Source organism: Crocodylus porosus, unplaced genomic scaffold (assembly GCF_001723895.1).
Source record: "Crocodylus porosus isolate Cpor-Errol unplaced genomic scaffold, CroPor_comp1, whole genome shotgun sequence".
NCBI classification, from domain to species: domain Eukaryota; kingdom Metazoa; phylum Chordata; order Crocodylia; family Crocodylidae; genus Crocodylus; species Crocodylus porosus.
Window position 1 is genome coordinate 71,151,434 of NW_017728943.1, and position 23,739 is coordinate 71,175,172.

Sequence of the window (23,739 nt, forward strand, 5' to 3'; positions counted from 1 at the left end):
CTTGAAATACTGCTGACGCTGGCCTTTGCAGCAACTGCCTACCTATACTTCTTTAGGAAGAAGGAGGAGACATTGCCCATTGAAGACAGATGGTGGGGCAGTGGCCAGAAACCTGACTCCGAAGAAGATGCAACTATTCATCCGTTTAAGGTGGAAACCACAGATGAAGAGCTGAATGTAAGAAAGTTTCTTTTCTGAGTAGAGAGTAGGCTGAATACGTGCATAATTCATTTTGGAGTGATTTCAAATGGTACCATACCTAAAGTCACAGAAGTGAAATAGAACTAATGAAATTTAGCCCTGATGTACAAATATTGATGGCATAAAACTTTGCTTTCATTCAAAAAGCAGTTGTGCATAAGTAAACTTCAAGATCCAGTCATAGTTTGTTGTGTTCCCAGCTGACTGCTGTCATCTTAGTAGCATGTGAATCTACTTGGTAAAGTCTGATAATCCCAGATGACAAAGCACATGCAGTGGAATCTGGTTTTGGCAATTATTCAGATCTTTGTTGCTGGGCTTGCCCCTCATTCAGACTTGTCATTATAGAGGCCAGATTCGGACTAATGTATTTTAACTTACTCTTCAAAGGCAGGTCAGCATTTCTCACTTGTTTGAGTGCTATGTGGCCACCAGTAAAGAACATCACAATCAGGGGGAATGCTAGTTAAGGCAGGGTGATAAGTGCAGTACAGATGAAACACATATATGATAGGATTTTGTAAGTGATAAAGGTTTTGTTTGTTCATGTGCCCAATGGTCCAATTGTTCAAAAATTCTGTACAAAATGGGTTTTCTGGATTTGTTCCTTTATAACAGTTTTCCATTATTTTATTATTTTATTCAATATAACAGTTGCTTTTTCCCCTTTTATATGTAAAAAATAAATTAGTGACCCCTATTAAGTGCTCTTTTCCACTGCAAAGTAAAAGTGTGCTTAACTGCTGACTTGAAGGCAGCTTTTAAATGAAAATGCACAATTCTGTTCTATATGAAAGCTATTGTAAAATAAAAATCACATGGTAATAAACTGTTTGGGTTAGGTATAAGAAAGTTTGAAATCTTAGGCTAGAGAATGTGGTGATGTTAGCACATGGTAGTTACCTCATTTTTTTTTAGGTCTAACGCAGAGAAGTCAGTGGAGTACATGAAGACATGAGGAAACATAATAACTTTAGCTAAGATAGGAGATACTGAAGGCAGTGTGCCTTGTCTGCACTCAACTTTTAAAAAGAACGTGTTAGTTAACGTGCTGACATCAAGACTTTAAACAAAGATGAATCTTTCTGTTAGCTCTATTGGAAATTATTCACATGTTTGTGAATCTGAAGATACTGCCCAGGATGAGACCCCTGCAGTGGTTTGCAGTCAGGAGGTGAATCTTGTTTTGTACAAACCATACCTCTTTACTGAATGGTTATTACCTTATTTGCATGAGCTCTTACTCCACAGTTTAAGGGTCTTTAGCCATTATGGTGGAACTGGAAACTGATATTGTTAATTTATTTTCACTATGAGGATTGCAAAACTGGACTCCAACAACATGATTTTTTTTTCAGAATTGCCCACTTGCATGCATAGGGCAGGCACATATACTATTGACCAGCAATCTGCTTAGGCTCTTAAGTCACATACACACTTCTGAAAATCCCACCCTGAAGCACCAAATCTGTTACCCAAGTGTGTGGAAAAGAGAAAGGATCAGCATGAGCATGATGCAGAATGGATGTAAGCATTGAAAACAAGCTGCTTTGTGAGATGCTGCTCTTCAGCTGCTGTGAAAAGTTTTCATTCTCCTCTAGTTATGGTAGCAGCAAACAGACCCAGCCTTACTGGACAAAGACAAGAAAAATGGTGTAGAAGGCATGGCACAGACAGAACAGGAAGGGGGAGAGAGCATCAGTGGGCATAGAATGAAATATCAGCAAAGCCGCAAATCTCACAAACAACACATGGCGATAAAGTAGGAAGTGTCCAGAGTAAAACATGTTTGTGTCTATGGTATTGTCTTATTTCATCTTTTGTTTTCCTTCAGCTCCTTTCTTTTTTTGTTTGCTGTAGGACTTATTTAGAAGACTTGATCAAGCTCGATTCACAGAACCACTGGAAGACAGTTGCTTCTGCTATGGCATTAACTCTGTTTATCTCAGGAAAGTGGTCTCCTACTGGAGAAATCAGTTCAACTGGAAGAAGCAAGTGGAAGTTCTTAACAAATTCCCACAGTTCAAAACTAAGATAGATGGTGCGTGGTTTTCTTGTAAAGAGTTCATTTTAAATGTTATGATTGCCCTTAGCTTGAGCGCCCTGTTTGATTTGGTTCAGTGCTATTGATAAAGCCTATTTCTAGTGATACAGATCAGTGCAGAGTGGTTAGTTTATTCTTTTTGGTAGTCCGATTAACTTCAGGTGAGAGCGTCTGTGAGTATGGATTTACAGGATTGGGTTTTGCACTTCAAGACAAAGCTGCTATGAATTATGTACTAGTAGTTTTGGTGCTCCTATCAATACTAGTAAGTGGTACACTCTGAAATCCAAACCCTGCTGCTATAGTGGTATCATCTCTAATGAGAGATATAGGGATATTTCTTGCCACCATTTTAGCACTAATAGTATATGCAGTGAGAGCAATGCTGTGGCTGACTGCTCAGAGTTTTACAACTGTATAATGAATTTTACAACTGTGGGTGGGTGACACCATGGTAAAAATGCTGTTGGCCACTCTAAATAAATTTTCTCTCCAGTCAGTATCAATGAAACTACGCCACTGCCACCTATGGTAAGACATTTTCTTACATGTCTCAGTTGAAACAAGGCTAAAGAATGCCAAGCAGAGTGTCCTGCTGCATTCACAGTATCTCCATTGAAACCACAAAAGTGCTAAGTACAGACATGTTAAAGATTGTTGGACCTCAGTGTTCCCTGGTTTGTTCTAAAACATGCAAAATATCAAAATTTCCCTGTGGTATCAGCCATGGATGCCATATCTTCTTTCATCTGCAGTTTTCCAGCTATCACTTATTCCTTTAGCCTCTCAATCTCAGTCTCTCAGAGACTCCGTCCTTGGGTCTGAGAAGGCCTGGAGGACCTCCATGGGTCCCATCATATTTATGGCAGAAGAGCAAGTGACTACTACTCCAAAGGGATCTTGCGCTCTGTTGTAACATCAGCCTCTGACCACAGAATTGTGTTTCCCTTTATAGTATCATGGTATACTGGTAGGTGGCCAGGCTACCTCTTTTTATTTTTAAATATACTGAGAAAATCTCTTGAAAGTGGTTGAGGTAGTGCTGAGCTAGACCAGCTGCTGTCTAATGGAACCTTTGAAAAGCTTGGAGCAGAATTAGGCTTACTTATTCACCTGCTTTGTGGGAAGAAGTTGTAAATTCAGGGCCAAGCAAACAGATTAAGGTAAATGGCTCTAGATTAAGGTAAATGGCTGTAAAAAAAAAAAAAAGAGTTGACCTTAGGAGACTATCTGTGTTTTTCGCCAGGGTTCTGTAATGGTTGGTGTACAGAGACTTCATTTGCATGCTGACAATATGTGTGGTGCTACATGAGATAAAAACAATGCTTTCTGGGCTTTCAAAAGATTTGCAGTCTAAAAGACAGACACATAGAATAGGGGAGACTGGGCACATTGGGCAGGCATACAGCAAAGAGTAATTAATCCTCTTTTCCTATGAAGAATTGTTATTAGGTTGGGCAGGAGAGCATGATAAGGTAAGATCAAACATGTAGTTGGTGCCTTCCTTGTTTGACTGTTATGATGGTTAATTAACCTTGTATTGTGCTTTAAAGACCCAGAAACGTGCAGAGAATTTGAGTGTTTATATAGTTCTGGTTAAAATCCAGAGTCATTAACAATGCCTTATGAATAGATTCATTCCTCATCTCTTGCCTTTTGGTGATTAGTCTTTGCATAAGTGGGTGTTTAATTAACCAGTTTTATTTTTACAGGCATCAGTGTCCATTTTCTTCATGTAAAGCCTCCCCACCTACCTGAAGGCCACTCTGCAAAGCCATTGTTAATGGTTCATGGCTGGCCTGGCTCATTCTATGAGTTCTACAAAGTTATCCCTCTCTTGACGGATCCAGCAGGCCACGGCCTGAGTGATGAACATATCTTTGAGGTCATTTGTCCATCCATCCCTGGCTACGGCTTCTCAGAAGCGCCACATAAAAAAGGTATATTGTCTGAATGGAGTAGAAATTGCACTGACCCAGTGTTTAGCCTCCCTGTGGTGAGGAGTTGGTTAAGGCTTTTTCCCTTACTCTGTTCCATATGTTCTGTGCAGAGCAGACAATAAAATATCTTTTTCTTATAATATACTTCATTTTATACCTGTAAAGCTGGGGTATCAATCATACAGGTTGGATTCAAGGCCTGGATCTAGCCCATGGAACCACTGTATGAGACCCACTGGGCTATGGATAGGTTACCGAAAGTTTGGCATCTGGGCAGGGGTAGTAGCCTGCTGCATAATCTAGGGCCCTTGGGCCTCAGTGTACAGGAGGGTGAGCAAGAGCTGATACAGTCTGTTGAAGACCCAGCTCCAGCTCCTCAGCTGCGAGCCCTATTGCCTATGGCCACTGCTGCATCCTGTGCTCTGGAGCCAGTATCTCATACCCTGTGCTCCACATAGCCACTGCATGCTTTGTACTAGTGCCACTATATGCCTTGTGCTGGAGCTGGAGCCAGCACCACATGTCCCATGCTCTGTGCTGGAGCCAGAGCCCTGTGTTCTGTTCTACTGCAGCATGTCCAGTGCTGGAGCTGGAGCCAGTGCTGCATGCTCTGTGCTCCATGATGGAGCTGTTGCTCTGTGTTCTGTGCCAGAACCACAGCCCTGGCATGAAACATGTCAGCAGCAGCAGCTCCAGGTCTGGCATAGGGAATGCAACACTTGGCAAGAGGCAGATCCAGTGCCGTTGTCATCTCCACTGCTGCTGCTGCCAGAGCCACCCCATTCTCTGGGCTGGATCTGGCTCGCAAGAAGCTTCATGGTCCATATCTGGCCTGGGTCAGGAGGTGAGTTTGACACCTCTGCTGTAAACCACATATATATCATGTGGAAACCAAAGGAAACATGGCTGGAAGCAGATATCTTCAGTGGAGCATGATCAGCTGCATGGATTGTGTGCCATGATATGTCTATAGATCATGTGCTGTGATATGTTTATAGATATCCCCAGCTGTCACACCTCAACTTGGTGCAAGTAGGGAAAACTTAGGTCCCTCTCCTTTGCATTTGCAGGCACCCCACATGCTTCCAAATGTGAAGGGGAGGACTTGCACTGGGGTCCCACATGGGGAAATCCTCTGCAGAGGGATTTTCCCACACACCTGTAAACATAGAGGAACTCTTGTATGAGTATCCCCCTCTATTAGGGCTGTGCGAAATTTTGCCAGCCATTTCATTTGACACAGTTTCAATTCATTTTGAGGTCGAAACAGCAAAATTGAAATGAAACAAAGGGTGTCGTAACAGCCTCAAAACAAAGCGAGGCTAGTCAAAACATTTCAAAAGTTGAAACGTTTCGACCATAGTGCTGGGGATGGGAAGTCAGTCCAGCTGGGCTGATTCCCCATCCCCCGCACTATATCGCACTGGGAGTCAGCTCAGCTAGCATGGGGGGGAGATGGGAAGTCAGCCCAGCTGGGCTGAGTTTCTCCATCCTGATTGCGGGGCTGGGGCTGGGAGTTCCTTTCCCCAGCCCGATGGTTGGGCAAAATGTCGAAACAGCATCAAAACAGCCTCGCTGTTCGCCTCAAAATTAAATTCGATGTAAAACAGTTCCATCCAGACCTCAAAACTGAAGTCGGAATGGAACAGCTTTTCACAAAGCCCTACCCTCTATGCTTGCAGATCTGTGCTTGCAGATTCAAGTGCCCCCCCTCCATACTTGCACACACCCTCAGGGAAATCCCTTTGTAAGATGTTTCCCCACAAGGGTCGGGAAGCCATGTTGGTGTATATTTCTAGCAAAAGCACAGAGCATGGGCTGCAAAAGCAGTGGGGGGACCTCCCCATGGGAGTCCCTTCAGAGGGATTTTCCTCTATGCTACCCAGAGTGCATGTCTGTAAATGGGGATTTCCTGCTTGCAGACATGCATCCCAAAGCCCGAACTTTCCCCAGTTACCCAGACATGTCCCCTGGAGGGTTGTCTCTGAGTAAGTGGGAACGAAAGGCAAGTTGTTCCCAGGATTTGAGGGGGCCAAATCTGTCCCTCAGGCCCTTGAAGCCCTGCCCTGGGGAGGATGGAGAGCCTGCGCAGCTTCATGCAGCCCAAATTATTCTTCCATCAGCAAACAGATATGGGTAGGGCCACAATAAAGTGACCCAACTTCATACACCACCTTATTTCATGGCCATAAATTTGAGCATTTGTGGTGCTACAGAAGTTATGGAAATCTCTTTGCTTTCACTTTGTGCCATCGTAAAAAATGTTTATGGTGGCACAAAGATGACAGCTGTTTCTACCCTGTGTGACTTAATGGACAGTGTCATTTTGGGACTTATATCTATATAGTCTTGGCATAGTTTAAAAAGCAAAAGAATTCTTTGTAAAAGCTAATAAGGAGGGGAATTTCTGACTTCTTAAATAAAATCGAAAACCATGAGTGGTGTGGGTTTTTTAAAAAATGTTTTAGTTTTGAATCCAAAAGCAACATCCAAATGCTTATGAGAACCAACAAATTAAACTGATTAATTCTAGAGTCTATAGGTCAGTAATTCTCAACCTTTTCAGACTCAAGGTGCCCCTCAGAAAAGGCCAGCTCTTGCTTTCACTCATTTCTTGACTACAGATAAATGATGGAGCAATTATTCTATTGCAAAGGACTCAGAAAGACCACTGCAGGTTAGAATGTTTTTGACTCTATGGATTTCTACTTGGAATGCCTGGGTCTATCTTGTGAATCATGCATAGGTGTTTGCACACCTAACAGTGGTAATATTGTGTGGCACGCTACAGCAACTCTAAAAGTATCTGATGGCACCCCAGGATACAACATCACCCTAGTTAAGCGTCACTGTTTTAGTCAAACTGTGTTACAAACAAAAAACAAGCAATCATCAAAACGCTAAAATGAAAATTTAAGGCTGTTATAGTGTGAAGCAACAGAGAAATTATTTTAAAATATAACTTTTTAGCATTCCTTCACAAAATATGAAAATTGGATGATACCCTAATGTGCTTTGTGTTTAGTTTTCACACCCTCAAGATCTGTAGTAGCGTACAGATGGGGAAAGCAGAGTTAAATGACCAAGAACCAGGTATGTATTGTAGCATCTGTCAAGGTACAAATCAGAAACAGGAAATGGGCTGCCCATAACAGTTCTCAGTGTTGGAGAAACTTGTGTGCTGTGCTCTGCAGCAGTGGGATCTGTCGTTTATCAACTAGAATGCACAATGCTAATCCATTAAGCAGGCTTGAGGAGGACATAGGAGGAAAGAAATTTGGGAAGCTGCCCAACTATCTGAGAGAAGAGTATACATATGTGTGTGGCTTTTGCTAGCTTAGGATCATTGAATGGCATCTGCATGTTCTAGAAATGATTGAAAGTTTGGCAGGTGACGCACCTGAAGTTTAGGTTGGTGGCTGAGGCAGTAACATATGGCACCCTTTGCTTTTTGCAGGATTTGATTCTGTGTGTGCTGCCTCTATCTTCTATAAACTGATGCTCAGACTAGGATTCCATGAATTCTATGCTCAAGGAGGGGACTGGGGCTGGCTGATCGGTACCAACCTGGCTCAGATCGCTCCCAAGTGAGTATCTTGGCATAGTGCTGTATAATCAATATACAAGACTGTTTTTATTCTTAACATAGCAGACTTATGAAGGGCTCTAACCTCTGCCTTTAATTGGGTATTATGCAATTTTCCCCTAAGTTGTGGTGCATCACTATCCTGATCTGGATCACTGCTGATGCTCTGGTCCTGGGCTTTGCTCAGGTAGAAATGGGCAGTTGTGTGGCTATTTTGTGATGGCTGCTAATCAGGCCTAGAGAGGGAAGAGCTCTAGTAATAACAGAGAGATCTAGAACCCGCTCGTTGAAAAGGAGACCTGTGAGCTTCAGTCGTTTTGAAATATGCAGCTGACTAAAGTTTGTATGTAACTTGCTGCTTGAAACTACAGGGCTAGGGGGCACTACAGCAGGGGCAGTCAATTATTTCGGGCAGAGGGCCACTTACTGAGTTTTGGCAAGCCATCAGGGGCTGTGTGACAGGCAGCCAGGGGCAAATAAGTATTAATTTTCTTAATTTGGGGAGGGGGGGCCCATGGGCTGAATAGAATGGCCTGGCGGGCCACATCTGGCTCCCGGGCCGCATTTTACCCACCCCTGCAGTAGAGCCATGTGCTATAAGAGAACTGTGTGACTGAAACTAGAGAGGTTGTGCCTAATGTGTTGTAAGTATTTTTATTCATAAAATTAATCCCAAATGTCTCTTTTGTTAATTTGTATCTCATTTTTTAATGTGTTTAGCCACGTAAAGGGCCTCCACTTAAACCTGGTTTCGGTTTTGAACATGAGATTTACGCAGTTGCTGTCCATTCTGTTGGGCCGCTACTTCCCAGGACTCTTTGGATTCCAGAAGGAAGATGTCAAGCGGATGTTTCCTTTCTTGAAAAAGGGCCTGTATAAGATGTTGATGGAGTCTGGCTATGCTCACATTCAAGCTACAAAGCCCGACACTGTCGGTAATGAGACTTACCAAAAATCCCACAGTATTGTACAGTCATCCTGTTATTTGCAGGGAAAACTGTGTACTCTGAGCTGATTATTTTTATTGTACCAAAACCAAAATACATCTAAGAAGACATGCAAAGAATCAGCATTTTCCAGGAAAAAAATCTAGAGACTAGTTTAAAAAAAATCTGTATGGTTTGTTGTGCACATGCTGTTGTCAAGGGTATATAGTACCTGACATGCATGCAGCCAGCTCTGCATTGAACTGACCCCAGGTTACAATTGTTCCAGATCTTCTCTAAATGCCTTCAACCTCATTTTCAGTTTACATCAGTGTTGCTCAACCTTTTGGCCCTACAAGCCCAGATGAGCGGTGTGGGGTTGGCGCACAGGTGCATTCCTGTGCACCACCCAATCCCCTGTGCCAGATCCAGATATGCTCTGGCTTGACTTCTACCTCAGCCTGACCCCACACATCAGATCCGGCTGTGAAGTGACCCAGTATGCCAGCCCTGCTGCGGACCACTGATCTAGTGCACAGGGCCATGTCATCCCGCCTGCAGGGCTCCCCATGGACCTGGAAATTTGTCTGTTGTTGCTCCTTTGCTGCCAAATTTCTGGACCTGTGGGGTGCCCCACAGGCTGAATGACACAGCTCTGCTGGCTGGATCTGGCCCACAGGTTGGAGGTTGAGCACCACTGATTTATATAACTGGGATATTTATAACGATCCAGAAAGGTATTGTAATTTCTTCTGTAGTTTCTGGAGTTGAGTCCACTTCTGTGACCACAACTCCCTTAGAGTCAATGCATAGTCTCTTAGTAGAAAATGCATTAGTTATTAAACTGATGTTAACTGCTCTTGGCTGTTTCAGCACATTGGGCTAGATTGGTATGTTATGATAAGTAATACCCTACAGTTTATACAGTCAATCAAATGTAATTATTCACTGATATGAATCAATTACCAACTTTCAGAAGAACTGACTGGAGGCATTGTGGGAAACAGCCCATTCTTTCATTATAACAATGGCTTATTCTTTCTGAACTAGCTAATTCATTTAGATTGCCAGGCCATATTAGTGCTTCCATTTAGCAGTAACTTTTGTTACTGATTGGGACAACTGACTAAAAAGCTGAATAAGGAAGTTAGTCCTGTGTAATTTAATTAAGAGACTAAAAGGTGTAAGGGAACTTTCCTTGTGCCAAGAGCATAGATTTTTCTTGTAATACATGTTTAAACATAGCTTCAGAAACTGTTTGATAGTAATAACAGCTGTTATTTTGAGAATGCTACAGCGTGTAGCCAAAATGGGATTCTGACTTAAGAGTCATAACACACTGTGGGAAAGCTCTGATTTACCTTCTAGGTAGAATGTTTTCTCCAGACTCTTTGTGGTATCTAATTAGTAATTACCTGCTGATTAAGGAGAAGGGGAGCTGCAGATGACAGACTGTTCAGGACAGGGTCAGAATGAAGAGGTGTTTCAGCTTATGAGCTCAGGAGTGTGCCAGTCGAGGGCAGTGTCTTCTTTGACAGATGGCAGTTGGTAGTACACTGCTTTTGCAGTCATGAGGCATCCATGCTGGCATGTTACATAATGAGACTGTGGATCTGCAGTTACCCCTGCACACTTTGGGGAAAACTTGCACTGCTTGTTGGCTTACCATCAATGGATGGCAGCATTTCAGTATGTGTCTGGCAAATGTATTTAATTCAGTGAGAGGCAACAGTTGTCTTTTTCATTGTGAAAAAGTTTCCCGTGGGGACACTGCCTTGGTTTTGTAAGAGAGATACTTATCTACTCTGCCCACCTCATGGTGGTCTCAATGAGAATGAATTGATGCCTGCATGGTACTTTGGACAGGAAAAGCATACATGTCAAATATTACTACTTCAGCACTTGGAATTTAGGTTTTAAGCCTCAGTCACCTGATGGTTGAAACTTTGCTAGTATTATTCATGTTTCTAACCAGTGGTTGCCTTCATAATTTTATCCAAAGTGTTAAAAGCACCTTCTCTATGTGGGTGGAACTTTAAGTATAGGTTTGTTTCCATCAGCAGCATGCTCTTGAAGCCAAAAGCTGTGGAAGTTCTGAAAGGTAGAAGTACACACGTTGTAAAGTTGGAAAAGTCCAGGATCTCTTTGTCACACAGCACTGGGAAAGAATATTATGACATCCAGCATTTAAAGCCCTGGAAGCAGGTGTTGTTTCACTGGTCAAGCCAAGTGAAGCATAAAAATAGAATGTAAATGGTAATAAGTAAATTAGATAATCTTTGGAAGGTAAAATATCAGGTAGTAGAAACACACAAGAGGCTATGTTAAAAACAATGCTATCCTCCCAACCCCCAACTAAATGGTGTTCCTTAAAAAAAACTTGTCCTGTTGACGGAATGGGCCAAATCCTGCTCATCTCTCACAAATGGGCAAGAGGATTCAGCCCAGTAATGCTGTTCTTAAGAGGAAGTATCTTTCAAATACTAATGGAGGCAAAAGCTTAATCTTATTAATTTATAAAAATGGTGGTAGAAATCCAATTCTTTTACAGTTTATTTGAAAAGTGCAGTATGGAGGTTAACACTGGATTTATTAGCGTGCAGATGCAATTGGCTTATGATTAGTTGGTTGTAGGTTCTGACTTGTTCTCTTTGTGATAGCTTAAAAAACACCTTTACCTATTCTGTGCATTATCATAGGCAGCTCTTATGCAGCTTGAGGTGAAGAGTGGTGTATCCCCACTTTACTTTTAAATTTTCTCTTCCTTCCAGGCTGTGGCTTGAATGATTCACCTGTGGGGCTGGCTGCCTACATCTTGGAGAAGTTTTCGACATGGACTGATCCTGAATACCGGAAACTGGAGGATGGAGGACTAGAAAGGTCACTACATCTTCCTCTTTCACTCACCACTAGCCTTTGCCTAATATTCTGGATGAAGTTACTCAAATAGTGTTATGTTTAGATGATAATAATTTCTCTGGGTTATTTGGTTTACCTGCCCTTCTCAGCAGATACACCAATGGTTCCCTTAAAGCCTAGGTAGAGAAATACTGGTACGTGCAGAAGCATACCCTGCTGCTGCCTAATCTTGTACTTGTTTAGCAGGTAAACAGAAAAATTGAGTTTCAAGGATTGTTATTTTGGCACCATGCACAAGTATTAACATCACAGGTAATAAACGGAAGCAAAGACTATTTGGAAAATTGAAGAGAGGAGAAATTATTTAAAAAAAAACCACCAAAGATTTTGTCTGTATTAAGGTCTCAGGAAATATCATTTTTGATTCCGTGTCATGCAGATCTTTCTTTATCCAGTGATTTACTTTAAATTAAATATTGTCAGACAGTGTGTGTAGTACAAAAAGGCCAATCTTGGATACGGGTAGAAATCTGTGGGAGATTCTCAAGGCACCCTGAAAGTCATTGAGCTCTGACTGGAGCTGAACCTGGGTACATGCTAGGATAAGCTCTGATGAAAATTATTTGATTACATTTTTCCTGTGAATGGGTATGATACAAGAGCAAGATTTGTGAGGTGAGGCAATATCTTTTATTAAAACAACTTTAAAGTTGGGAGTGATGTTAGACAAGGTTTTGGGCACAAAATGTCTTTCCTCAGGTCTGGAAAAGCAGCAGCTACAGACAGAGATAAATACTAGTTATAATACTTTTATCTAACACCATGATGTATATGATAATGATCACTTGGGAAATGGGCACTAAACCTGTGAGGGCAAAGAGAAATTATCAGAATTAGTTACACACCACCTTACTGTAGTTAAACATATATAATCCATTATGTTAATGTATAAGACCATTCAAAGGGGACGAGGGGCATTATCACATATGGAGCAAAGAGAAGGTAACAGAGTAGGTAATAAGTAGAATCATTGTCCATGTTGAGTCCATGGCTTTTGGTGTCTAGTAAAGTTATTATTTTTTGTTCTTAGGTCTGTTTTCTAAAGGTATTGTGAACAAGGACTGTGAGGTTGTGGACGGAGTGATGGTTCTTTGAAAAGCATACCCCCACTGGTGACTGGTTATTTCTGTCCTATATCACTTTTCCATGGAGGTTCATTCTGGAACATAGCGGCTGTTTAGCTTCACCCACAGTTTCCACCCAGGGCATCTGATGCAATGAACGGTGCAATTGGTTTGTGACAGGCACATTCCGGATCCAGGAATTCTGATGGCTTTCTTGTGTGGGCTGGTTTATGGGAGTGCTGGAGATGTATTGGTAGGTTTTGTGTTTGCTTAAAAAGGGTCTTGTTCTGTTGGTGTTTTGTTGATCAGAGAATCTGCTGATGAGTTTGGCAAGGATGGGGGTTTGGGAAAACTTTCAAGGTGGGAGCTTCTTCAAGTGTAGGATGTAATTGTTTAATGATCTTTCTCTTTAAGTTCTGGTGTAAGGTGGACTAGATGATCAATCTGTAAAGTCAGTGGGAGGTTTCTTTCTGTATTATACTAGGTTTGTGTTGGGTATTTGGATGGCTCATTTGAAGATGTGTACTGCATCATTTTTACAATCTTGGATGAAACAGTTTTTAGATTGCCAGAGCATTCTCAGAGCAGGTGCAGTGGTACCTGAGGGCCTGCCTGCAGACTGCAGCTTCCCTGGTGTGCCTGGAATAGTCATGAGTCCTGTTGAGATAGATGTTGTAATCTATGGCATTTTCTATATGGCTGTTTGTAGGGTGCTATTCTAGATGTGGATCACAGCCTCTAGAAGTTGATATTTGTGTAAAAACATTCTGGAGAGAATCTCTTGGAAGGATAGCAATGGTGGAAATTGTGGTGGACATCACTAAACAAATCCTGGTGTTCAGTCAGGATGGTTATGATGTCGTACCATACTAGGTATACGAAAGGTGTGCTGATACAGTTTGTTAAAAATTGTTCGGGGTGAGTCATGAAGAAGGTGGCACACTGGGTGTGGGGGACATCTTTGTGCCCATGCTTTGGAAAAAGTGACCATTTTTCAAGATAAAGCTGTTCTGTGTGGGGATAAAACAGACACATTTCCCAATACCTTGTAGTTGGAAATCCAAGTGTTGTTAATTATTTGGGGGAGGCTGTTGTGCCTCCATAGTATATCAGATGCCAGAGTATAGGCTGGGAATAACTGGTCTGGCAAGGATACTGTTCTCAGGGGTGGTTTATGTTGTAAATTTTGAGCGAGGAAATATGTTGGGTCTGGTATAAAACTCGCTATTTGTGTGATGAGTGGTCTCTTGTCAAACATCTTTCTCAACTATAATGTTGGTCCAATACAAAATATTGCCTCACCTCACAAAACTTGCTTCTTGCCTTATTCCCTGGACCATCTCCTTCAAACAACAGGAGTACAACACACTGGGGCCAAAATAAACTCTTTGGTCATGTCCACATGAGTGTGGATGTTTAGTTCCCTGGGGATAACCAGTGGAGGGACACTGTACTGCTGCTAGTTGTTCCTGGGGAACACCTGTGCCATGCACCCTGTAGCCATGGCAGGCTACCCCAGGTGGGGTAGAGGAGGTTGGCCCCAGCAGCCTTACCTGAGGTCCTGGGGGCCTCCTGGGGCTGCAGCAGCGGTGATCCTGCTGCTCACAGCCTGGCCGGCAGCTGGAGCATGGCTCTGGCTGGCCAAACTCCAGTTTTGAGCAGCGCGCACTGCCCCTGTGTGCTGCTGTTGTTTGGTGCAGGATTTTTTGTGCCCGTGCAGGATTTTTTGTGCCCATGCAGGGTGGAGAACAGTTGTATGTGTGGCATGTGGCACTGTAGATGTGTCTGTGGCACCACATACTGCATGGCCACACTCCTCTGGATGTGGCCTTTGTGGTGGAGGTTAGTCAGGTGTCTGTATTTCTGTCAAAAGCTTATGATGATGTTGAAGTTGATGAAGAATAAATGGCACAAGCTGCTTTACATGATTAGTTGCTTCTATCTGCCTATGTAGGAGATAGGTTTAGATATGGAAGGTGCTGTGAGTCCATGGTCTCTTTTCAGGGTGTTGGATTCTATGTTTCTTGTGAGGATGTTAAATTATCTCTTTGATGTTGAAACATATAAACCCTAAACAATCAGGAAGAGGAGTGCTAAAATGTTAGCAGAAGTTGGAAATGCTTGGATGAGCTGGGAGTCAGGTAGCTTTTGAAAGAATGTGGGAACATTGTTGTTCATTAGCTTCTTTTGCTCTAATTTTGACAACAAGCCAAAGTGAAAAGCTTCCCAGTAAGATTTGAAATGATTATCATACATGGAACAGTGTTCAACTCTCATAAGGTTATTTTTGGGTCAACCTTTTCAGGAAGTACACTCTGGATGACCTTCTCACTAACGTCATGATCTACTGGGTGTCGGGCTGCATGATTTCTGCGATGCGTTTCTACAAGGAGAATATAGGGAAAGGGATTGGCACGCAGAAACATGCTAAGTAAGAGGTTTTCTTTTCTATGTTTCTTTCTGAGTTTGCAGGTGGGCAGGTTAGTACAGTAGGCGGGCAAGGCATTGTGGGGCGGGGGGAGGAAGCTGCCTCACCACATGTACCCTGGTCACATACTGGACAAATCTGCTCAGTTATTTCTGCTGTACTTCTCAACTGTACTGTTATACGTTCCGTAAAAATACTGCAGTCCATTACATGTAGCTCAATGGGTGGGGAGGTCTCTAGGACCCCCAGCATCCCAGACTTCTCTGTTCTTCCTCCCCTCTTCCCCATCAAGGGGGAGGATAGAGCTAACAGCTGGCTCCCTGGCAGCTGATGGCAAGTAATGCTGCATCTCTGCTCCCTGTGGCAACTGTTACAGTGCCACTCTGCCAAACAGCTGATTGGTGGCTGATCAGCTGTTTAGCAAAGCAGCTCTGTAACAGCTCTGTTGGCTGCAGTGGCTCTGCCAATACTCCACTCCCCCTCTCTGCCTTGAGGCGGGGGGAATGAAAGAGCAGGCCCCTGCCTGGAGAGTGCACCTTTAAGGCAATTTCACTTGCTCCAGCCAGGGGCCTGTGCAGGCACTTGAACATATGGACACACCTGTCATACTGAGTTTTTTTGTAGCGTTACCAAGTTCCCCAGCCCTTGTAGCACTACGGATTTAACATGTGTCCAAGGCCTGCTATATTTGCCAGCCTGAAGTGGAGTGACACAGCCTACAGCCTTGACCAGCCAGTTTTGTTATCCTTCTTCTCTTAACATGGCGTAAAATATTCAGAAGGGCTTAAGCTCCTTCTTCAGTGCTTCACTGAGATGAGAAGTCTACAATCCTGTCTCTGCTTTGCTATAGCAGCAGTCAGGTTAGTGTTACATTAGCAAGCTTAGGTGTACTGTTAGTTCAGAGGGATCTGAATGCTTAAGTGACCATTGTGCCTTTAAAACTCTCTAAGTCATTCTTAGATGGGACTTCAGTACCTGTGATATTTAGAGTCTTTTTACCTTGGGCTTATAACAAATATAAAAAAATTATAGGGACTAGAGTCTGTGAGCTAGTCAGGTCCCCTTGCCCCCCCTCCAGTTGCCAATGCAGAATGTAAAGGACATTCTTGAGTATTCTGTGTCATCTAGGCATAAGTGACAGAGAGAAAGATTTTACCAGTGGGGGACTATTCCACCCACCAGCTGAGTAGACCTCACTATTGTGGCATGTTTCCTGCTATTTAGCCCAAATTGCTTTTCTACTTCCTCCTGTCATTTTTAACAAGGCCACAGTAGAGCAGTCTAAACAATTCCTGTCCCCACTGCTGTTTACCCCTCAGCTACATAGAGTCTAAGCACACCTCCCACCCTCTCGTTTTCTTGGCAAGTTCCACAGACTTGGTTCTGATCTTTCCTCTCCAGCTTTTCCTTTGTTATTGTGGCAGTGTTTTGAACTCTGATCAAACCTGGCCTACAAATCCTTGTGGGATTTTGTCAACGGGTGCAATGTAGCCGTATCTCTTTTCCCAAACCACTGCCTGCTTCCTTGTATTTGTCTGCCATGCCTTGATGGGAACAAAATAAAGGGAAGCTGACTGGTGAAACAAAATGGGAACAGCATTTTCTCAGCAAAGGAGATATATTCTCTTCACAGGGCTATGCCTCTCTTATACCCTGCCCTTACTACATTTGTTGGGTGGACCTATGATTTCCAGTGATGCCTGAGCCACATGGCTCCTGGCTTGACTAGTCATGCAGCCCTACTGCAGGCCTTTCCGGCCATGAGCTCTTCAGGGTACTCTTTACTCACATCTCTTATTTTCTACGTACAGTAAAAACCGCATTATCTGGCACTTCATTAACCGGCAAGCCGGTGGACACGACAAAAGTCAAACCGGAAATGGGACTTCAGGTTTCACCAAGTCCCACTTTGGGCCATGGCCCAGGGCAAAGCAGCCTGCACAGGGCCCCTCTCCCTGTCCCCTGGCACACTGATGCATCTCCCACACCGGACACAGTGGGAGGGGTGTCTTTGCATGACCAGGCAAAGACGCGTCTCAGGTAATCAGCATAATTGATTATCTGGCACCCTATTCCCCATGGGTGCAGGATAACAGAACTTTTGCTGTAGTCCCTTTTTCTTGGAACTTGTCAGTTTTCTTGTCTACATCTTCCCCAGCCGTATCTCATCCATGGGTTCCTGGGCAGTGCCCTGCTAGCTGGCACCATCATCACTGGTTTGCCCATTCCAGGGACAGGTTTCCCAGAGAGACCTTCATAGCCATTACCTATGCCCAGTCTTACCCCATGTCCTGTGTCTGACACTGGTGGGTTGTGTGTTCAGTTTTCTTTTGCCAGCTATCCTTCACCGGTTTGTTTCCATCTTGGAGTTCACTCTGGGCTCAGACCCAGGTTCAAGTTGCTGTAGATCAATTTCTCTGTGTTTCTGTACAAACAGGCACTGCTCCCTTCTGTACAGAAGACACTACATTCATTCACCTCTCCAGGGGTCTGCAGGCCTCAGCCCTTTCACTTTGAAATCTGCTGGGCCTCCTAAAGTCCAGTCATTTCCTGCTTCCCCATCACGTGGTTGCTGGCAGCTTGGGATTGCTGGAAGCCAAGGTTTGCCAGCACTTCCAGGTTCCCTTCTGGCCATGCTGTTAATGGCAGCAGTGACCCAGCGTGACCCTCAGGCTGGATTGGGCAGGGATCCGGCTGGGCTGATAAAGGAACTGGCTCCCTGCTGTGTCCAGGTGAGTCTGCCGGTGACAGTGGGGCTTCGGCGCAGCACTGGGGTAAGGAGTGGCAAGCTCAGGTGTGCCCAGGAGCCCGCTTGTAACAAGGGCCGGGAGTTGGCTCCCTATTATAGATATAATCAAATTTCCACCCAGATGTTACTTTAGTTCCCCCATCCAACCCTGAGTTTTGTTTTCTCTTTCATGTTTGTGGCTCTCTCCTAATCCATCAGAGGACACTTCACATAAATTGCCTTATAAACAATGAGGATGTTGGGTCCTACATTTATGTAGAGAAGGAGCTAGGATTCTTATTTATGTTATTTTCAGGAATTGGAATGATTTTTATCTGATGGCAGGAGCCCCCTTTTTAGATGGGAAAACAGCTTCCTATTTCCCCGAGGACTGAATTTTACTGACCTGTTTCTGCAGAGCTTTGATTCATTACTGAAAGGTGCTCCAAAAAAACATGTGTATTCTTTCCTGTTGCAGGCTCCCAGTACGAGTACCAACAGGTGTTGCTTCTTTCCCCAACGAAGTCATGCATACTCCTCGGTCTTGGGCACAGAAGAAGTACACCAATATCATCACTTTCAACTTTATGCCCCAAGGTGGTCACTTTGCAGCCTTTGAGGAGCCAGAACTTATGGCTGCAGATATTCAGCAATTTGTAGGGAAAGTGGAAAGGGAAGAATGCTGGAGAGAAATGAGGAAATAACTGCTTTGTAGGGTGCTTTTGACTTTGAGCACTTTGAAGCAGGGGTTCCCAAACTGTGTACATGTACCCTGCGGGTACGAAAGACATCTCTGGGAGGTGAACAGGAGAACTTGTGTAATGGCAAATTTAATTTTCATTATAATAAATAACTGGAATGTAAGGGGTTAAAATATAAAACGTATGCTAGTAGAGGTACAAGGGCAGCTGGTAAATCTGGAATAGGGTATGCAATAAGAAAAAGTTTGGGAACTTCTGCTTTAAAGTTAACCAGTAAGGCCTCTGCTATAGTTTGGGTAATTTATAGCCCACCCTGAAACAACTGTGAAAGATGAGATAAAGCAATGAAGGTAAGAGATTTCGAATGGATCCTGCTCTGCCTTTAAAATCTTATGCAGTTGTAGTTCAGCTTGCAATTTAAAGAAAACCAAAAAAAGTAGGATGAAAAAACACTTCAAACAGAGAGATTCTACAATGTAATATCTGGACCATGCAACTTCCCTTTGATTTGGGCCTGGCATTGAGAAGACAATCTAATTTTATATCCATTTGTCTTTGGAGATAACTCTTTCTTGCACTCTGATAAGCAGCTCACGACCAGCAGCTACTGTAACTAGAGCTACAGTGTTACTAGCCTGAGCTTCAGCACCACTTGAGCTCTCATAAGCCAGTTGGCTCAAGTTTTAAAGATCATTCAACTCATGTTAGAGTTGTAGTTAGAGTAGAACTCAAGTTATAGCCCAAGCCAGCAGTGCAGTTAAGATAAGTCTTTATAGATAGGTATTAAAACAGATTGAGGTGTTCAGCGCTTTGGAGGATGCAGCTGGTTTTCTTGCCAAAAGGCCAAACACAACATTTTAATATGTAACTAACTGAACTGCTTGCAGCAATTAATCTTTCAATAAAGAAACATATATTAAACTTCTTCATGGTGAATTTTTAAGCCTTTCTCTGAGCAGAAGAAAATTCCTGCTCTGCAGGGATTTTGTTTAACCCAGCCACCAATCACTGACAAAGCTTTCATCAATACTGTATCATACCTGCTGTTATTTGCACAACACAAAAGGTCAAAGGAAAGGCAGCCTGTGGTGGAGAACTGAATGTGTAAAGCTGTATGTTTTGCCAGTAGGCTCCACTATTTGCAATTTAACTTCAAATGCTTATGTACTATATCCAGCTATCTAATGTGTTTTATTCCACAGCTATGTCTAATATAATTCTGTATCCTCTCAGCACGGAAGAAATAAATAAATATCTCTTAACCAATTAATATTTGCATGGATTAGCATTATTACTTTACAACAGTAAATAAAATGGAAGAGTTGAAATAACAAGGCATTATCCTTCCAGCACACAACATTCCTCCTTCCCTGTTCTTCCAGCTAGACAGGCCTCCAGCTGGAAGAATGCAAACATCTTTGTTCAGCAGGAGAGAAGTCAACACTGCTCTCAAAGAAAAGTTTACATTTTAGGGCTTTGCTCAAAGCCACCTGACCTCGTATGACTGGCAAGAGAAAATTATTACTAAAGACTGAGCATTTCAGTCAGGACTAGAGAAATTCTTGGGAAGCTGGCCAAAGTAAGAGGCAGCTTTTCCACGCCCATCCGATTCCCTTTAACATGTTACTTACATGCTAGAGCTCAGCCCCAAGGACAGCAGCTCAGTTCTTGCAGTTGTTCTAAGTGGCATCTTTGTCTGGTGGGCTGCCTTGGCAAACTGAGCACTGGGAAGATTTCAGAATATGGAAAGGGAGGAAACCTTTTTAAAAGATCAAGCTGAGATTCCTGAACAACAGTGAGTACTGATATCTGTGCTTTGCCTCTTTTCATGAGTACAGTGTCCCCAGTTGTGTTCGCTGTCACAGAACGCTTCCTGTATTAGCTGAAATTCTAGTTTCTGAGCCTAAACAGACAGGACATAAATAAGAATCATCCTCTTACTCCTAGAAAGTTTTTCTTCTTGCAGGGAAGGGTGATGTTTAAACTTATTCCAAGCACACTGCAGGAAAAAAGGCACTTCTCTCTGGAGAGTTGGTTCACTTGATACTAGCAGCTGTTGGCAGTTGAGTCCTTGGACTCTGGCTGCTTGTTTTTGTCTTCCTTCTTTCGCCTACCCCCACGTGTAGTCTTACATTTCAGGGCATAAGGTCAGCCTGTCAACTTTATAATGCACATGCAGACATCTGCTACAGAATTAGAGAGCGCTGCTGTAAGCTAATGTAAATTAATATTTCTCCAGGGACTGCTCCATCACAGCTCAGACAAAGCAAGCAGGAGGTAAGATTTGCTATGCACTGTCTGCCAGGTCAGTTATCAGAGGTGAGTAGGTGGAAAACTCCAAAGCTTGCTTTCCTTTTTTTGCTGCAGTTTCACGTGCATAGGCCTAGCCCACAGGAAAGGAAGCAATTGAGCAGCCTGTTCTATGTTCTTGTGCTACAGCAGCCTTTCCAGGCCCAGTCACTATGAGAAAGCCTGGACAAAGGACAACTAACCAGAAAAAAATTCAGTTTTTACATTCGCCTGATGATGATTCAGCATTCTTTGCACTGAGTAATTTGAGAATATGATAATAAAGCCAGACACAGACAAAGCATGTGCTGCTGCAGCCTATACAACCAATCAGGGTATCATCTGTTCAGAGCAAGATCTAGGTCCACATTATCCATTTCACACACCAGTGTGTTCTGTTGTTGGACACGCCGTAAACCCAGCAAGAAAGTGGAATTGACCAGTCTCCTGCCAGCGTTCTGGCCACAACATTTAAGGTGTTAAATGTTTATTTAAATGAAGTATTTCTGTTAAAGACACTTTTCTGGTTTTGATCTGTTTTCCTGTCATCTCTCTCGCATCTAGATTATATATACCAACTGCCACAAGAGGCAATGACCGTGCATTTAATTATCAAATGCAGAAACTCACATGGTAAAGCCTGCTTTTTTTTTGTTTAATTTAGACCTACATGTTTAAGTCTGTTAACAAATGAGATTTAATTAAGACTAGCTTATATCCCTTGCACACAAAGAAAAGAATCTACAAGTATACTGCTATTCTCTGTTGCTTTGTTATAACAAGATTTATCGAACTGGAAGCAATACTAGTGGTGAACTTACAAATATTTGGTTAAAATTAATATCTGCAAGACAGTGATGAAGATGATTGTTTTACTCTCCTGCTGGACAAAAATCTAACTTAACAGCTGGGTTTGATAACTTGATGTCACAACTGCTTTGAGTAATCAGAAAGATATACCCATTCTCCGCTATGCCCCAGTGCTGAATAGAGGACATTGCTGGGAGTATGGGATAACTATCATAATTGTATTACATTCCTAAAGGCTTCAAAAAAGAGGGTTTGGGGTTTTTTAGAACAACTTTAAAGTTCCTTACTAGCTAACCTTTGTACCCAATGGATCCAGTGACAACAAATAACAGTAACATGGATCTGATTTAGCAGTAGCTCCTCTTAGAAAGAAGATTGGTCTCTGACTCAGCTGAGCATCTTGGCATTCTGGCACTGATACGGGTCTTGTTCTTTGAAACTGTTCAGCTAGTCCAAGAGCTCTGCTCATTACCTGCTTGAATCGTTTCTTTACAGGCCAAATATTCCAATAGTTTGGACATTCAGAAAGAGCAGGATCTTCACCAACCTGCTGACTTGACCTGGGAGTGGAGATCTTTAGTTACTGACCAATTTCACTAACAGGATCCCTCCACCTTATGTTTCTGTTAAAAAGCCAGAGGCAGAAAAATAGCTAAGTTATTTTCAGAAGATTATTTTCTCTGTGAAACCAGTTGGTGAATTCTGAAGCAAAAGTAGACCCTGGGCTTTGACAAAGGAGCTATTGTTTTGTCAAATAGCTATTTGTCTTGTAACACAAATGATCCAAGTATAGATAAATCCATGCACCATAAGGAGACCAATTTGCTGGAAGCATTTGTCAAAAAAGCATTCTTCTCTTAAGGCTACTTCAGAGATCCTTGCATACCACACCAAAGAATGGACCTAGCTGACCTAAACCATGTTTTCAGTCAGCTAACTAAAGTTCTTAAAGATTCAGTTATCTTCTAAAGCACTGAAAATAAATGGGATATAATCTTCTAAGTGACATGAGCATTTGGAAACTTTTAATCTGTTTAATAACCCCCACTAAAGTATTTATTCACTGTTACTGCAACCTCAGAAAGACCATTAAACTCTCACTACATACAAGTTTAACCATTTTTTAAAGACTAAAGCTGTTTGAGAAGTCAGGACTTAAAATGTAAACCTCTTCAAATGCCAATCTGTAAATAATAAGACAACTTATCTACTTGAAAAAAACAGAAAAGTTTAGGTGCTATTCAGGCACTACTTAGATTATGCACTGAAAAAGCTGGAGTAGAGACCAGGACTTTCACACAACGCAAACTCCTGTTAAAGTGCAAAATCAAATGCAACTGTAATAATACAGTCCTGGCAAAGCAGATTCTTGTCCCCAGTGGATACAACTCACTGCTCTGATTCAGCCAATACTGTTTCGGGGAAAGCAGGATGTAGGTTCTTATCTGTTCACAACAGATTTACATGCTCTTTTACACCAGGTGCAATATACAAAACATATGAAGATGAATACAGAAGATAAAGAGTTGGGAAATAAAAAACCCTACCAGGTCAAGGACAAAAAACATTCCTAGATGTAAATCCATGCTACTTTCAGGACAGTTTAACATGGAAGATACTACTTATTTCACCTGCTTTAAGATGATTTTAAATAATATTACCAAAAACTAATCACCCCCCACCTACTTGCCCTTCCCACACATACACTTTAGGGTTCACTCTCCACTCCTAATGAAATGTGTAATCCTAAAGATGTAGTAAGGTGGTTAAGATGATGTTTATGTGGGGTGGGGGATTAGGAACCTTTCAAATCTGGCAGTTTTCTGTGTTCATGAACACAAATAGCTAGAAGTACTGAACTAACCTTTATTGTCCTGAGGCAACATACAGTGCGTAGCGCAGGGGTTCCCAATAACTTCTTCCTCCTAAGCTTCAATCAGGAGGGTGGCATCTTTTGTAGCAGCAAAGGGCACTGCCTGGCTCATGCTGATGTGGCAGCTGTGCCTTTGGTTCATCATCATGCAAACACCACCATCTTAAGGGAGCAAATGAAAACTACCAGATTTCAAATAACACTGCCTTTCCCCAGTAAGCTGCCTATTC

The 23,739-nt window shown here is 42.6% G+C and overlaps 1 protein-coding gene and 2 long non-coding RNA genes across 5 annotated transcripts in view; 1 reads left to right on the top strand and 2 right to left on the bottom strand.

The window, feature by feature from the left end:
* Nucleotides 1–11,462, bottom strand: part of LOC109319777 — a 16,568-nt gene extending 5,106 nt beyond the window's left edge. The window contains exons 1-2 of the long non-coding RNA XR_002103624.1: nt 10,151–11,462; nt 4,422–4,425 (exon numbers count right to left, since the gene is read on the bottom strand). This is a non-coding gene — a long non-coding RNA (uncharacterized LOC109319777). The remainder of the gene's footprint in view (nt 1–4,421; nt 4,426–10,150) is intronic.
* EPHX1 (epoxide hydrolase 1) overlaps nt 1–18,869 on the top strand; it is a 42,491-nt gene extending 23,622 nt beyond the window's left edge. The window contains exons 3-10 of the mRNA XM_019549548.1: nt 1–177; nt 2,062–2,242; nt 3,958–4,185; nt 7,643–7,772; nt 8,492–8,706; nt 11,469–11,577; nt 14,986–15,111; nt 18,315–18,869. The exon at nt 1–177 is cut by the window's left edge and continues 1 nt beyond it. Coding sequence (XP_019405093.1) covers nt 1–177; nt 2,062–2,242; nt 3,958–4,185; nt 7,643–7,772; nt 8,492–8,706; nt 11,469–11,577; nt 14,986–15,111; nt 18,315–18,540 — 1,392 coding nt within the window. The 3' untranslated portion in view covers nt 18,541–18,869. The remainder of the gene's footprint in view (nt 178–2,061; nt 2,243–3,957; nt 4,186–7,642; nt 7,773–8,491; nt 8,707–11,468; nt 11,578–14,985; nt 15,112–18,314) is intronic.
* Nucleotides 1–23,739, bottom strand: part of LOC109319776 — a 38,050-nt gene that overhangs the window by 13,408 nt on the left and 903 nt on the right. The window contains exons 2-3 of one of the 3 annotated variants that reach the window (XR_002103622.1): nt 23,501–23,671; nt 12,365–12,421 (exon numbers count right to left, since the gene is read on the bottom strand). This is a non-coding gene — a long non-coding RNA (uncharacterized LOC109319776). Of the gene's footprint in view, nt 1–11,900; nt 12,422–23,500; nt 23,672–23,739 lie in introns of those variants that run through there. The other 2 variants (XR_002103621.1, XR_002103623.1) reach the window with 2 other exon arrangements.